This window comes from Stegodyphus dumicola, chromosome 1 (assembly GCF_044657685.1).
Source record: "Stegodyphus dumicola isolate Sdum_Otavi_A_Nest chromosome 1, ASM4465768v1".
In the NCBI taxonomy this organism is placed as follows: domain Eukaryota; kingdom Metazoa; phylum Arthropoda; class Arachnida; order Araneae; family Eresidae; genus Stegodyphus; species Stegodyphus dumicola.
This window is the reverse complement of record NC_140768.1, coordinates 295,277,406-295,292,964: the sequence shown is the minus strand read 5'-3', so window position 1 is coordinate 295,292,964 and position 15,559 is coordinate 295,277,406. Positions and strand designations below refer to the sequence as shown.

Sequence of the window (15,559 nt, the reverse complement as noted above, 5' to 3'; positions counted from 1 at the left end):
ATGAGTAGATCTTCCGTTTTAGAGCCGGGTTATAGTTGCCGTCATTTCTCCTGGCTCTCTTTGCATTCGTCGTCCTTCTCCCTTCTTCATTGTGGGGGTGTTCGTGAGCTCTTTGCTCCTGCCTCTTAATGGCTTGCCCTTGTACTTGTCGTTTTTCCACCTCTGGAGCTTGTACCTGCGGTGTCTGCCGTGCCGGATCCTGCAAAAGATCTGAAAAGATTTGCATTTTATTACGATCGAAGTAGGGCTTGATTTGATCAATGTTTGCGGAACAGGTTTCACCATTTCTGGCTTTTAACACTACAACAGCGTGAGTTATTTTTTCTATAACATATGGTCCTTCAAATCGTGGAAAAAATTTGGCAGTTTTATCTTCTGGTGCTGAAGAAAGTGAATGCTTAATTTTTAAAACTTCATCCCCTACTTTATAAGTTACTCCCCGTCGTTTCAAATCATAATATAGCTTCTGTTTTCTTTGTGCTACTTCCGTATTCTTTTTTGCTTCTTTTATTAGTTTTTCTATATCACCCATTTTAAATTCTGGGGCTCTTTGTTGCACATAAAATAATTTATCTAACGGTGTTATAATCTTTCTCCCTAGAAATAACTCAGCAGGAGTTTTGCCCGTTGTATCATGTTTTGCGGTCCTAAGGGCGAAAGCAAATTCATTGACATAGTTATCCCAGCTTTTATGAAAATTTTTAACATAACTACGGATAATTTTCACTATATTTCTATTGACACGTTCCGCTATATTTGATTGCGGCCGATACGGGACCATTTTTGAATGACGTATGCCCAGTTTTTGGCACATGTCTTCAAATACATTACTTACAAATTGAGGACCATTATCCGATATAACTTTTAGCTGCGCCCCGTATTTTAAAATATATTTATTTAAAATAGATTCAGTAACTAATTTCGCGGAGGCTCGTTTTAAGGGAACAATTTCGGTCCACTTACTAAAATGATCAACCATAAGAAGGAGATAGCGACTTTTATTTAACTGACTTTTTGGGAAAGGGCCCAATAAATCGATGCCAATTAATCAAAATCGTAAAAAACAACCTTATATTTAGCGTAGGTATAATGAAACACTCAATCGATTTCGAGGGCAGCTAAAGGTCCCTCCTCATCAGGAGAAAGAAATACATAGAAAGAAGAAAATAGGAGAAGGAGTCACAGAAACACGTAGTGCTTATCAGTACTGCACGTGGTTATAACTAGATTTTTAATCATAGTTGCACTGGCCGCCTACTTTTACTGAGCCAGGCTGTCTGATCAAGCATAAAGAAATATTAGCGAAGTTAAAATAGGGAGCGAGGGGCAAATGCACATTACGCTCAAAATCTGAACTTCAAATAATGGAAAGCAACCACTGAACGGATTTTTATACCCTCTGGTAGTACCAAGCGCAAGGAGGTAACGCCATCTATCGGCAAAAATAATGAATTAATGAGTTGGTTTCGCTTACTAAAGTTTCTCTAACTCAAACCCACTTTGTTTTCCAAAATGCATATTTTCGTCAAGTTGAAGGATTGGCTATGGGTAATCCTCTCAGTCCGGTACTTGCTGACATTTATATGCACTATTTTGAGATGAAATTATTTGATAAATTATCTTTTCGTCTTTGGATTCGGTATGTTGACGACACTTTCGCACTTTTTGACGGTTATAAAGAGGATTTATCCGAGATTCTATCTATTATTAATTCAATTGATCCAGCCATCCAATTCACTCTTGAAATTGAATCCAACAATTCCCTCCCCTTCCTCGATATTCTTATAATCCGCAATGAAACCGATTTTAGCACCACTGTGTACCGTAAACCCTTTGCAGTTTGTTTACCACCCCATGCCAAGTCATGCCACCCTGTTAAGCAAAAAATGGCTTCTTTTTACTATTATGTATTCCGCGCGCTAAAAGTTTGTTCCTCTGAATCTTTGCTTACCAATGAACTTAATTATTTGAGAGCAGTTGCGATTGACCGTGGATTTTTTCCCGTGATTATTGATAAAGCCGTCAAAAAATTTTCAGATTCCCATCAAAGAACACATTCCACTGTTAGAAATAATATTAATGACCTTGTCGTGCTTCCATTTTATCCTTCTGTTAGCTATAAAATTGCACGGATTCTCCAGAAATTCAATTTTCAAGTCGGTTTCTCCCCTATTAATAAAATTCACCCTTCGATTCTAAAAGATTGCGTTTCTGTCTTGAATTCTTGGGGAATTTATAGTATATCATGTCAGTGTGGTTTAAGATATATTGGCCAAACAAAAAGAGCGTTGAAGTTTCGTATCAAGGAACATGAATCTTATGTCAAAAAAGGCGAAATTAACAAGTCTTCAATAGCGTATCATAGCTGGACTTTTAACCATAATTTTGATTTTCGGTCTGCAAAAATCATCCAAAAGGCTTCTTCCATAGGCGAATTGGATTTTCTTGAGGCTTTTCACATTCACAAAGATTTAGTAAGTTTAGTTAATGATTTGAAGTCCAATCCAGTCCTTCCTAATGCCTTTAAAATTCTACTATCTTAATTCATTATTTTGCCGATAGATGGCGTTACCTCCTTGCGCTTGGTACTACCAGAGGGTATAAAAATCCGTTCAGTGGTTGCTTTCCATTATTTGAAGTTCAGATTTTGAGCGTAATGTGCATTTGCCCCTCGCTCCCTATTTTAACTTCGCTAATATTTCTTTATGCTTGATCAGACAGCCTGGCTCAGTAAAAGTAGGCGGCCAGTGGAAGTCTGATTAAGAATCTAGTTATAACCACGTGCAGTGCTGATAAGCACTACGTGTTTCTGTGACTCCTTCTCCTATTTTCTTCTTTCTATGTATTTCTTTCTCCTGATGAGGAGGGACCTTTAGTTGCCCTCGAAATCGATTGAGTGTTTCATTATACCTACGCTAAATATAAGGTTGTTTTTTACGATTTTGATTGTCACATTAGCGTGTTTCTCTTCTAGTCTCGATGCCAATTATTTCATTTGGAAAATCGGATTTAATACTATTTAGAAACCCGGCCGGGCGAAAATTAATATAATTAACTGCTTGACATGTTGGGCAGGACTGGACATACGCCCTTGTTAACTTTTGCAGTTCAGGAAAATAGACTGCCTCGCGTACGCGTTGAGTAGTTTTTCGAATACCAGCATGAGAAGCTAAAGGGCTGTCATGGAGCTCCTGCAGGACATTTAATCTAAGACTAGCTGGGATAACAAGTCGAAATTCGTTGTTGGAATTCGTAGTTTTTGTATAAAATAATAGACCATCTTCTAGTTCGTAATGGGCCGCCCTATTTCTTATCGCCACAATATCTTGGTGGCTAAAATTTTCAGGTTCCTTTAAACACTCATAAATGCTTCCAAACTCAGGATCCTTACCCAGTTCGGTTATTACAGTTTCTCGGGAATTTATTGTACATGCTGTGAGCATTGCCACCTTTACGGTATTACCTTCTTCATCTATTTTAATTCTGGATAGGGCATCTGCTACGATATTTTCCTTTCCGGGGGGGTATGCTTGATTACCAGATTATATTCTTGTAGCTTGAGTGCCCATCTTATTAACCTTGGGATAAGTTTTTCCCTGAGTACAATCTAGTTGCCGCCGCATGATCAGAGTACACTGTTATTGGCGCCTTTCCAAAATAGACTCGGAACTTTTGCACTGCTAACAAAACTGCAAGTGCCTCTCTCTCGGTCGCGGAATAGTTTCTTTGTGTTTGATTTAAAGTTCGGCTAAAAAATGCCACGGGCTGTTGATTTTGCGAAAGTACCGCTCCTACCGCATAATCCGAAGCATCCGCTGAAATTTCTAAATTCTCATCCTTTTCAGGAAATTTCAACACAGGGGCTTGCGTTAATGCTTGTTTTAATTTTTCGAAAGCACTATTGGCTTCGGCCGTCCACGAGAATCTTGCCTTTTTCCTTTTTAATTTTAACAATGGTTCAGCCATAGCTGCAAAATCTTTTATAAAGGACCTATAATATGAACAAAGTCATAGAAAAGAAGAGAGCTTCTTCGCCGTGTTTGGAGTCGGATGCTTTTGTACAGCGATTATTTTTGATTCGTCTGTCTCGATTGCTTTCTGAGATATTTTGTAACCTAAATATTTTAATTCAGGGGCTGCAAATTTGCACTTTTCGACATTAACTTTTAGACCGGCCTCATTTAATAAAGAAAACACCTGTCTTAAATCCTGTACATGTTGGTCGAGATTATCACTAGTAATAATGATATCGTCTAAATAGATAAATGTGGACTTTCCAAGAACAGGCCTTAACACAATGTCCATACATCGCTGAAATGTTGCCGGTGCCCCTGAAAGGCCAAACGGCATACGTAGAAATGCATATGTGCCAGACTTGGTTATAAAAGCAGTCTTAGGCACGTCCTCAGGCCTAACCCCTATTTGAAAATAACCAGTCGTTAAGTCTAAAGTCGTCATATATTTGGTGGATGTTATGTTCCTTAGAATTTCTTCAATAATAGGTAACGGATATACCGGATATTTAGTTATGGAGTTTAATTTACGGTAGTCAATTGCGAATCTCCACCTTTTTGGATGTGTCAAAGGATAGTCATTATTTTTCTTACATAAAACCACCGGGCTAGCATAACTACTTGAGATGGGCGTTATGATCTTTTTACGTAGCATATCGGTGATATGCCATTCTATAATTTTTTCCTTATTCTTATCATACCGGTATGCTTTGTGGCGAACTGGCATTTAATCTCCGGTGTCAATACTATGGTTAGTAACCTGAGTAAATCCTGGAATATCACTAAATAACGAAGCAAATTCACTTACCACTTGTCGGATTCTTCGCTGTTCTTCATTAGGCAGGTGGTCAAGATTTAACATCGGTGGTTCAGCCTTTTCTCCACGAACTGGTTTCATTGTCAGCTTAAGGGATGCTTCATTGAAATCCAGCGTTGCTTGTGCCTCTGAAAGAAAATCTATTCCTAAAATAATATGTGCTTGCAGATTCTTTACTATTAAAAACATCACCTTTACTTGTTCGTCCTTGATACGGACATACAGCGGTAATTTACCTATACACTTACATTTTTCTCCTTGCGCCGCTAACACTGTCGTATTATCCGAATTATATATGCGGTATTTCCGAAAATACTTCCTAAAAAAATCTTCTGCCACACAGGAACACTGCGCTCCTGTATCCAGGAGTGCGGTGGCTGGGATATTATTCACCAAGACTTCAATCTTCGGAAGAGTCAAATTTTTCACCATTACTGTATTTAAGTTGAAGGAAGAGGGGTTTTCGTGGCCTTCGGATTTCCGCACCCTCCCGTCAGCAGAAATCCGTTTTAGTTTAAATTATTTTTCATTTCCGTGCTTTCCTTCTTTTTCTACTGGCCTTGAGACTTTTTTCCTGGATTGCTATTGAACTGTCGACGTTCGCCGGCTGTTTTTGAATGCTCGGGTATCCTTGCCCACTGATTCGCTTTGCTTCCGTAGCCGTGTGCTTGAGTTTGCTGTAGTCTTGGCGCACCAAATTGGTTTCGCTGTTGATATTGGCGTCTTCTTTCAATGTCCGCCGTTCTTCTACTTTCAAACTGGATTGCTAGCTCAAATAACTTTTCCAGTGTAGTCGGATTTCTTAATTCAATAAAGTCTTGCACTTGGGGCAGTAACCTCGGCAAAATCACTTGAATTATCTCAGGATCCGGACGGTTTCCATACAAGAGTTTGAAGACGTGAATTTTTCTTAAAATAAAGCTTGAGAGATTTTCGATTTTTTGCTGATATACACTAAAAAGTTCCGTTTCTAATTTCGCACGATCCCTTACAACAGGGAAGGCTTTTAGTAGGGCAGTCTTGAAATTTTCGTAAGTATAGGTGGGACTTCCTGCTTGACCCAAGAGACTTCTGCCTATACATTTGAACCAATTAAGCGCTTGGCCCCTCAAAGCGCTGGTAGCTAAGGTAACTTTTTGAAATTCGTGCACGGGGTAGAGCATGAAATGGTCATCCAATTTTTCCAAAAAACTGGTTACCGGTGAGTTTCCGTTAAATGTTGCTTCTGGTTTCATCGAAGCGCGCATGGTCTGGACGATGTAACCAAATCCTTCCAGGGCGGCAGCTGGCATTTCTGGATTCTGAGCCGCTTCTGCAGGCAGCACAGGTTCTTCTTGAAACTCGGCCATGGTTATTCTTCTTCGTTGGGCGCCACTATCAGGTTCAATGTTCCGTCTTACTTTCTTCGGGAACATGCAAGGACCCGACTCGGAACAGAGAGCTTACTAAAGCTATGTTCAATAACTGTGGGAAGTAGACAGGATACACAAGAAGGGTATACAAAACCCTTTATTTTTCTCTATTTACAATAACTTCCGTACTTCGGAATACAAAGACCCACTACTTGTGGTCTAAACGTAAAAATATAAAAATAAAACTAAACTCTAATTTAACTTTAAAATAATAAACGTTGAAGATTGGCCTTATATTAACAGGAAGCCGTATGTAGTACAGAGAACTGTGAACACTACAATACGTTTAAAGTTATCAAGAGGATTAAACCTCTGGCCTGGAAGGCAATCAGCAACTGAGTAAAACTTCTAAGGTAAGCGGCCTGCTTCGTCTAACTCCTTCCTCTCTCTCGCTTGGCAAAAAGCCACAACTTAAATACTTGGCGCTCGCCAGACAAACTTTGCATAAATACGTTAACGCTTATAATTCTGGCCGGAAGTAGAAAATAAGAAGTGATAGTAAAGATTTAAAATAATATAAACGTTAGTAAAACTTAAGATCCTTACAGCTTCATCTTATAACGACACTGAACTTGACACCCGCCTTTTCTCGCCGCCGCTAGTGCGGACCTCACTGTCTTTCATCCGCCTCCCACACTCCTTTCACCCTTTCCCTCTCTCCCCCTCCTGCTCTTTATCAGAAGTCGAGTAAAAAGATGTTTCTACATCTTGACACTCGAGAATAAAATACGATCTGTGTGTGTGTGTGTGTGTGTGTGTGCAATAGCTTTTCGGATTTCTTTAACCCTGCCAGTTTAGGTGGCTATTAGAGGACGAAGTTTCTCAAAACTTGAAATTATAAAAAACTACATGCGATCTATCATGGCGCAGGAGAGATTATCGGACTTATCAATTATATCCATAGAGAGCGAAATTTTGGATAAATTGAATATAAAGGAATTGATACGCGCGGTTTGTAGCTGCTAAAGCTAGGAGTATCAATATTTGAATATATTTTTCTTTTTTTTATATTTTACTTAAAAAATGTTTTATCATTGTTTTGTTTTTAAAATTTATGAAAAAATAATAAAAAAATAAGATAAACGTGTTTTTATATAATAATTTTAAAGCTTTTCAGTTCGAAAGTCAAATTTTGAATGTTATAAAAGAGTATTTCATGTAAAATTTACAACACTTTATAAGTGTGCAACAGAACCTCATAAAGGGGTGCCAAATTTCAATTTGAAGAAGCACGCCTAATACCCACGCGGTGGCCCTGATTCACCGCTCACTAACAATTACCTTTATGAATGCACTTAGAGTAGGCGCGGTTGGCCTTGATCAAGAGGGGAGTGCAAAGATGGCGAAAAACCAAAAAGAATCGAACGAAGCGTGGGATTGCTTTTGATATTCACTTAGAAGAACAATAAAATTCTGGAATAAGAAAATGTTAAAAAATAGTGAAAATTGAACTCACTTTTGTTAGAGATTATTTTAGTACTATAATTGACATTTTGTTGCTACAAAGCACAGTGTAAAAATAATTGTTTAGATTGAATTCAGATCCCACAGAACAGGAAATTGTCTGTTCACAATACCGTCATCCCCTCTTTTTTAATCTGAACTGACAAAATGATGCCAAATATTGCTCGAGGTTTTTCTGTGCGGTAGGGTTCACAGTTTGTTCTACAACCTTAAAAATACATGTGGATGGAAAAATTTATGTTTATAAACATATACTAATTCTAAAGAAGATTAAAGAAAAATTCACAGCTCTTGATTACAAGACGGTAGTGAAACCAGCAAATAAATAAAAATATAACTTATTATCTTAATAAATGTTACAATAATATTGTATGAAAAGGTTAACACCTAATATACATAGTAATACTGTGACACAGTATTCAAAGAATCGAAATAAAACACAAAGGAAGAGCTCCGAGGGAGCAAAAATAGCAAATAATCAATACTTCGCAGGAACCAGATTTGCAGCTAGAGCTGTTGCCATGAAAAGAGCGAATAATCTGACTCCGTAGGAATCAGATCCGCGACTAGAGAAGGAGCGATGAAAAGATGATTTACTTATGTTAATAACTGAATATTTTAGAATATTTTTAGTAGTCACTTAGAGTCCGTGATACGCTGGTAGCGTAATAGTTTATTCATAAGCGAACATTTTATTGGTGCCCTTGGTGGGACACAAGAGACGTTAGTTTTTGAAGTCTAAAGTATAAAATGGAAGGTAAAGAAGTTATGAAGCTTGAAAGCAAGATTCATAGAGCTGCTTTTACAAAAATCCTTCAACGTTTTAGAGGAAATTTTAAAGAAAAGTGAGATAAATTCGTCTGAATTGCAGGCGGAGCTTAATGTTTTTGTTTCGAAAGTTCAGCGTTTGGGAGATACACATGTACGTTATCTTAGCACACTGACTGAAAACGAAATTGAAGCAGAATTTGATGCTATTGAAGATTATTGTGACAAGGCCGTCAGAATCAAAACTAAAGTGAAAGGTATTCTTCATAATCTACAAAATGTAAGTACTTCAAATTTAATCAATTTTAAATGTAAGTACTTCAAAATTAATTAATAAAATTAGGCGATTAATTAATTAATCGCCTAATACGCGTGGGTATTAGGCGTGCTTCTTCAAATTGAAATTTGGCACCCCTTTATGAGGTTCTGTTGCACACTTATAAAGTGTTGTAAATTATACATGAAATACTCTTTTATAATATTCAAAATTTGACTTTCGAACTGAAAAGCTTTAAAATTATTATATAAAAACACGTTTATCTTATTTTTTTATTATTTTTTCATAAATTTTAAAAACAAAACAATGATAAAACATTTTTTAAGTAAAATATAAGAAAAAGCAAAATATATTCAAATATTGAGTCTGTTAATGAGAATGTATGTGAATGTACATTTAAACTTCCAAAGCTTGAATTATTTGATGTTGAAATTAAGGAATGGTTATTCTTTTGGAATCAGTCTGAAAAAATTGACAAAGATATTACGATTTCTGATAGTGATAAATTTCAATATTTATTACAAGCGGCTGTTGAGGGTTCGCGTGCAAGGAAGGTTATAGAACGTTTTTCCCTACAGCTGCTAATTATCCCAAGACCATAGAATGTTTGAAGGCTCGTTTTGGTCGAAATGACTTGCAAGTGGAAGTTTATGTGAGAGAATTGTTAAAATTGATCCTGAGAAGTGCAAATTCTAGTAATTCTTCCAGTAACTTATGTGCATTGTACGATAATTTGGAATAACAAATTCGGGGTTTGGAAACCCTTGGTGTCACACCAGATAAAAATGTTGCATTTCTTCATCCTTTAGTTGAATCTTGCTTGCCTGAAGATTTTTTAAGAGTCTATCAAAGAAGTGCAAATGCTGACCATGGTCCAGACCCAAAATGTAGACAGTTTGATTTGGTTTGTAGAATGTTGTGGTTTGAAGAATGATGTGACCTGTGGAATTAAATCTATTAAAAGTGTTCACGAACGACCATCAACGACAGCTAAAACTAAAAAGAATGCCATTTTCAGAGAGGCAAAAACTTTAAAAAGATAAAGGGCTCTTTCGCTGTCACTGTCTGGTCACTGTGCAAATAAATGTAGGAGCAGCAGCAGAAAGAGTGGGACAAGGCATGTGATCGATGGAATCAATAAAACACATCAGTAGTAGAGCAGCAACAATACTGCGATCTATTGAGAAGAATCAAATTCTCAATAGATCAAGATTCTATCACAGAATCAGAAGAATCAGATTCTTGCCACGTTTCCTGGCAAGGTCTCTTTGTAAACTGCTAAGGAACTAGCCCTCCGTTTTCGCTGGATTAGAGATTACTCGCTCAGTAAAGTGAATCAGTTCCGGAGCGGGTGGTCCATCTTTAGTAAAAAACCTGTAATTTATACTCCATTAGGCTCTAGTGTAGAATTGGGTGCCCCTTCGATTAGCAACAAATTTTGTTTAGTTTTGGTGATGAAATCCCCATTTCTGGTTACCGTTTTAACTTTGTTTTAGTTTCCTGATTTTTTTTAAGTGAAAATAGATCGATGTGCACATGGACAAAGGCAGTGTGCATTGCCTAGTTTGTGCAATTCTCTGTTTTTTTTTAAAGCGGAAATAGATCGATGTGTATATGGGTAGAGAATTTGTGCAGTTCTTTGACTTCTTATTTTGGTTTTATGTAGTGGCCAGAGGCCATTTTGAAATTGTGCCCTCCTGGCGCCGATCTTGGCGTCCAAAAAGAATGACCAAAAAAAAATCAAGGGGCACCCTGATGTAAACTTTTACCTTCCAGGACGCCACAACTCGTTTAAATTTGCAAATATTCTTAATTTGTTAACTTTATAATATTGCTAGTTGAATACAACGTGTCATAGTTTTTTCACAGAACATTTTTATACTTATCTCAGTTTTTATACTTATATCCTTTCAGATTCCCTAACATGTTTTTACGCCAATTCAAGGCCTTAATCCAGACAAAGTCAAAATTTCAGACAGACAAAGTAGACATATGTCTTGTTTACACCACTAAGTCTTTCTGCCCGCAGGTGGAAAAATCAAGCTTAGGTGCAAAGTAAGGGCAATTAGATAAGAGGGCAATTTCGTTGAGAGAAAAATAATTTCGTAACATTCGATAAGAAATGTTTTTAAAACCAGGTGAAAAAATGGGTTAAAAAAGAGGAATAAAAATAAGACCCTGACTAAATAGGAGAAAAAAATATTGGCCCTCAGAAGACTGGAAAAACTTTCAGTCTGATGGACGAGACATTGCAGAGGAAAAGCGAAAAAAACGTACTTAGGGTGGTGAGAATTTACTGAAACACATATTTAAAAATTTCGTAGCTCTGCTAATATGCTGCCTCCATCGTTCTAAGGCTACTTATCTGTAGTAGCTCTACATCGTTAGTGATCGTAGCGCGTCCTCAGTGAAAATTCTTGACACTCAAGAATAAAATACGATCTGTATGTGTGTGAGAATATCTGATTTCGTTACTATTAGATGTACAGGTTTGGCAACAGAGCATTTATTTTGCAACTGTGCTAATGTTTAATTTTCGTAGTTTTCGCCGATGAGGTATCGTGTTGTTTTGCAGCTCGTTTAGCAAGCTGTAATTTTGTATATATGGATTCTGAGCAAGTTGAGAGGCTACGTGAAGTGCGCAAAGGAGTATGTTTTCCTTCTTAAAGTGTTTATGCAGATTTCGTAAATGTGTTTTTATTATGTTTTAAAATATCATGGAATAAAAATTTCTTTACCCTGTTGTTTCTGTTTATCTTTTCTTTGCATTGTATTAATTAATTTTGTTTGTTTATTTTTTAGGGTGTGAGACAGTGCGAAAATAATATCACACAATGGTACTTTGTATTTGTTTTTTTTTAAAGAAATTTCTGTGTAACATTTTATTTTATAACTTAATTATTAATGGTTTTATTAAAGAAATAAATAAGGTTCTGAAAGAAGGAAAGATGTATATTTTAACTCAGTACAGACAACTGGTATTTATTTTAGCGTGTCATTGTAGTTTTCGCTTATAATTTTCATCTGAATATTTCTTGTTCGCATTTCATTGTGTGCTGTTCATACTGTTTAAAATTAAGTGTATATTTTTGTTCTTTTATTAATTTTGATGTTCTAACCTTTGAGCAGTATCATTTGTATTTTTAATGGTTAACAACAGTCACACAATTGTAGAAATTTTGTTTTAAATATGTTATTAAGTTTATCAGATTAGAAAATTTAATCTGTGCTGTACTTTAAACTTCTGATTATCTACATGTTTATTTTTGTTGCATGTGTTGTGTACAGTATTTCTAAAATAGTCCTCTAAAATTGATATTAGGAGGAGATGAAAAACCCATGGTAAAAGTTTACGATAGGGTGCCCCTTGATATTTTTTTGCGATTTTTATGATGCGAAGAACGGTGTAAAAAGCAATGTTTCCAAAATGGTTGTCATCTTAAACTAAGACAAAAACACACTGGCCAGAAAAAATATCCAAACACAACGGGAAAACTTCAAAATATTTAGAAACTCAATGCTAAAGCAGCTGTGACTTTAGAATGTTTTCTCAATTATTTATTAGTCATTTTACTGACTTTTAAAACATTTTTTGGTACTTTTCCGTTTTGCCGGCGCAAGCAATAAAGTCGCCAATAATGGTACAACCGATGCCACACGGAATATTCTCGCTGGTAACCTTTTACGCCTCATTTTCAAAACAAGTTGCAGCTTTTTCTTATCAGATTGATTGTTTCTTTCAATACTGGCATATAATTACATAGAATTTTTATCAGATAGTTCAGTTTTATGTCTAAGGCCATTTTCGGTAATTAAGTCAATTAGGATGCAATCACAGCGCTTACCCGAAGCGGAAAATATAGAAAAGGAAAGTCAAGGGTTAAATTCATCAATTCTAATGAGAATGCATTAGTGAAGTAAAGCACTGCAGTTTTACATAATTTCTGAGTAAGCTATTCGTACGCATTGAAATATTTCTTGCATTTAAACTTGTGTTTAAAATTAAGATTTAACTTGAAATTAATATAGATAATTACTGAGAGCATTAGATTTTTGTAGAGTAGTTTACGTGAGATGAGATCGCTTGGGTCACGTGATATGAACCGGCGAATTAGGATGTTGAACCATGAAAGCATAGTAAATTCTTAAATTAATGTCTTTTTACAAATTTATTTTCTTTATTTATTGGCTTTTTATAAAGTTTTAAGCAATATTAAAATGTTTATGCCTTCAAAAAAAGAATTCTTAGAACTAAAATTTTTTAAATATTTTTTATGTATATACTGTATGTTGTCGCCAATAAAGTCTGCTTGGCGAGATTTGTGCCGGCGAAACGGAAAAGTACCAATTTTTTGTAGATACCAGAGTTTATAAAATTTTTGTATATCAAATAAACAAAAAACTTCACTGAAACAAAACCAAAAATATCTGCATATTAGTTTAAAATATTCATCTTTGGTTTTAGTAACTTGTAGGATAACCTTGCCTTTTCAGAACCTCTGTAATTCGATTTGGGATGGATTGAACTAGCTTCATTGTACCCTTCTTGGTTATTTTGCATACATAATTGGCATCTTGCATTATAGAGCAACCACAGCATTACATTTTGTGTCGCATGTTTCAGATTCATTATGTTTTTGAAACGAGAAATCTTCACCAAACTCCAGCTGTTGGGTGTTTTACTTCAAATTAGATTTTAAAATGTTTAAATAATCATTCTGATCCATCATGGACTGTATAAAAACTATAACTCTGTTCGCCGCCATACATCCCCAGACCTTGATACTGTGTTTGACTGTTGGTACAACATTTTCTTTATCAAATGCAGTACTGTTCCTTCACTATACTAACTTCCTTCCCTTGATTCCAATTATGCAAAAATTGTTTTCATCTGAAAAGACACTTTTCCAAAATACTCGATCCTTATTTATATATTCATTAGCAAAATCCATTTGTTTTTCCTGTTGACTTCCAATATATAGGCTTTTTACGTGCTACACAGGCATGGCATCCATTCTTCTTTATAATTTTCAGATAGTATCTTCATGGACATCCTTACCAAAAGAGTTTTCGGAACTACTCTCATATAGGCCTTTGCTTGGCAAAAAATTTCTTGCCAAATATTTTTGTCGAGAAATTTAAGCCTAAAATGTCTACCACAATGTGGTTTTCGCAGGTGCAAAAACCATGTTTTGAACACACAATTTAAGCTAAAAATCTGAAATGAAAAATTTAGATAGCAAAAACGTAAAGTTTCTAACCAGAAATATTTGACAAGAATGCATGTACACAGCGATGTTTGAACTTAAAAAAATCACAGAATTGCACAATCTATGCAGCGAAGGAATCTACGAACTACGCACGCCTTGCTTAAATAAATTAACATAACAACAATAAATTTCAAACAATACCATGTACGTTCTGTTTAAACTTAAAAAAAAAAAATCTATGAATTGCACAATGTAGGCATAGTGCACTAATCAACAAAATAAACTAAAATAAATTACAAACAATTCAGAAAACAACAATAACAACAAAAATTCATACTAAAAAAACAATGAACATAACATTCTATAGAATAAGAACAACAATAAAATAAAATGCACTTACCATGAATGAATGCTTCTTCGAACAGCAGAAATATCAATTTAAACATCACCAAAATAACTTCACTACAAATTTGTTGAAAGGATCTTCTCCCATTTCAGAACAGCAATGGAAAAACATATAAACCAGCAAATAAAACTTAAAATCGCATTTCCGATTATAAGTAGGCAACGTAGCTTTAACATGCTGCCACGTAATCTCTATTGTATTTATATGACAGCCAGACTCACTATCCACAAAATTACTATCTGTCATAAATAAATGTTCAAAACCTTCTCCTAAATCCTTGTAAAATTTCTAGCCACCTCAAAAAATAGTTGTACCAGGCACGTGACTAAAATTTTGCCAACACGTCTTTCATTGCATCATAAACCATTTCAAACCACCTACCACATGATCCAACCAGCAACTAAAACCGCTACAGTAAAATCCAAGTTTTCACGTAAAAAAAAGGTTGCCATGAAAACAAACATCTTCCCCAAAATCATCGCAGAACATGCAATCGTGCCAAAAACCAGCTCACAACACATATCGCCACATTTGGTGACATGAAGGTGTATATAAGAGTAGTACCGAGTTTTTGATGCTGAGAAACAACTACTCTAAGATTCTTTTTCACAGACTGCAAAATAGTTCATTTTTCTCAAACAGTCAGTTTGCTAGGGCACCCAGAGCTTGACTTTGATAAAGTTGAACCAGTGGACTTGAATGACTGTACAATGTAGTGGGCAGAAGAACGAGCCCTTCCTAACAGACCTGCCCAATTTCATACTATGTTTTGCCTTCTTTTCTAATTTTTAGGATAATTCCTTTCTCGAATTTAGAAAAATGCTCAGTGGATATTTTTTCTGGCAAATGTATATCACAAAATGGTGCTACTTTGGTAGACGGTTGCACGGATTTTGGCGAGCGATACGACCTATGATAAACCCATTGCTGGACAAGTTATTTTTGGTAACCGATACTCTGTTGTCATTTTATTTAAAAAATAAGGCATTATATTATGTATAAATTACGTGTTTTAAATATTATTTATGGCTTCTAAATATTAAATATCAATTTAATTTTGCATTTTTATTTGAAATAAAAATTTTATTGTTTATGATATTTTATATAATTTTATGTTGTGGATGATGTAATCAGTGATGTCACCTTACTTTAAAAGCAATTGATTTTAATATCTATAAATTTAATCTAATGT

General features: G+C 35.5%; 1 protein-coding gene across 1 annotated transcript in view; it reads left to right on the top strand.

The window, feature by feature from the left end:
- Positions 1 to 11,156: 11,156 nt before the first annotated feature.
- The window catches only part of LOC118196721 (uncharacterized), a 51,114-nt gene continuing 46,711 nt past the window's right edge, over positions 11,157 to 15,559 (top strand). The window contains exons 1-2 of the mRNA XM_035368177.2: positions 11,157 to 11,400; positions 11,554 to 11,588. Of these exons, the coding sequence (XP_035224068.2) occupies positions 11,356 to 11,400; positions 11,554 to 11,588 (80 nt within the window). The 5' untranslated portion in view covers positions 11,157 to 11,355. The remainder of the gene's footprint in view (positions 11,401 to 11,553; positions 11,589 to 15,559) is intronic.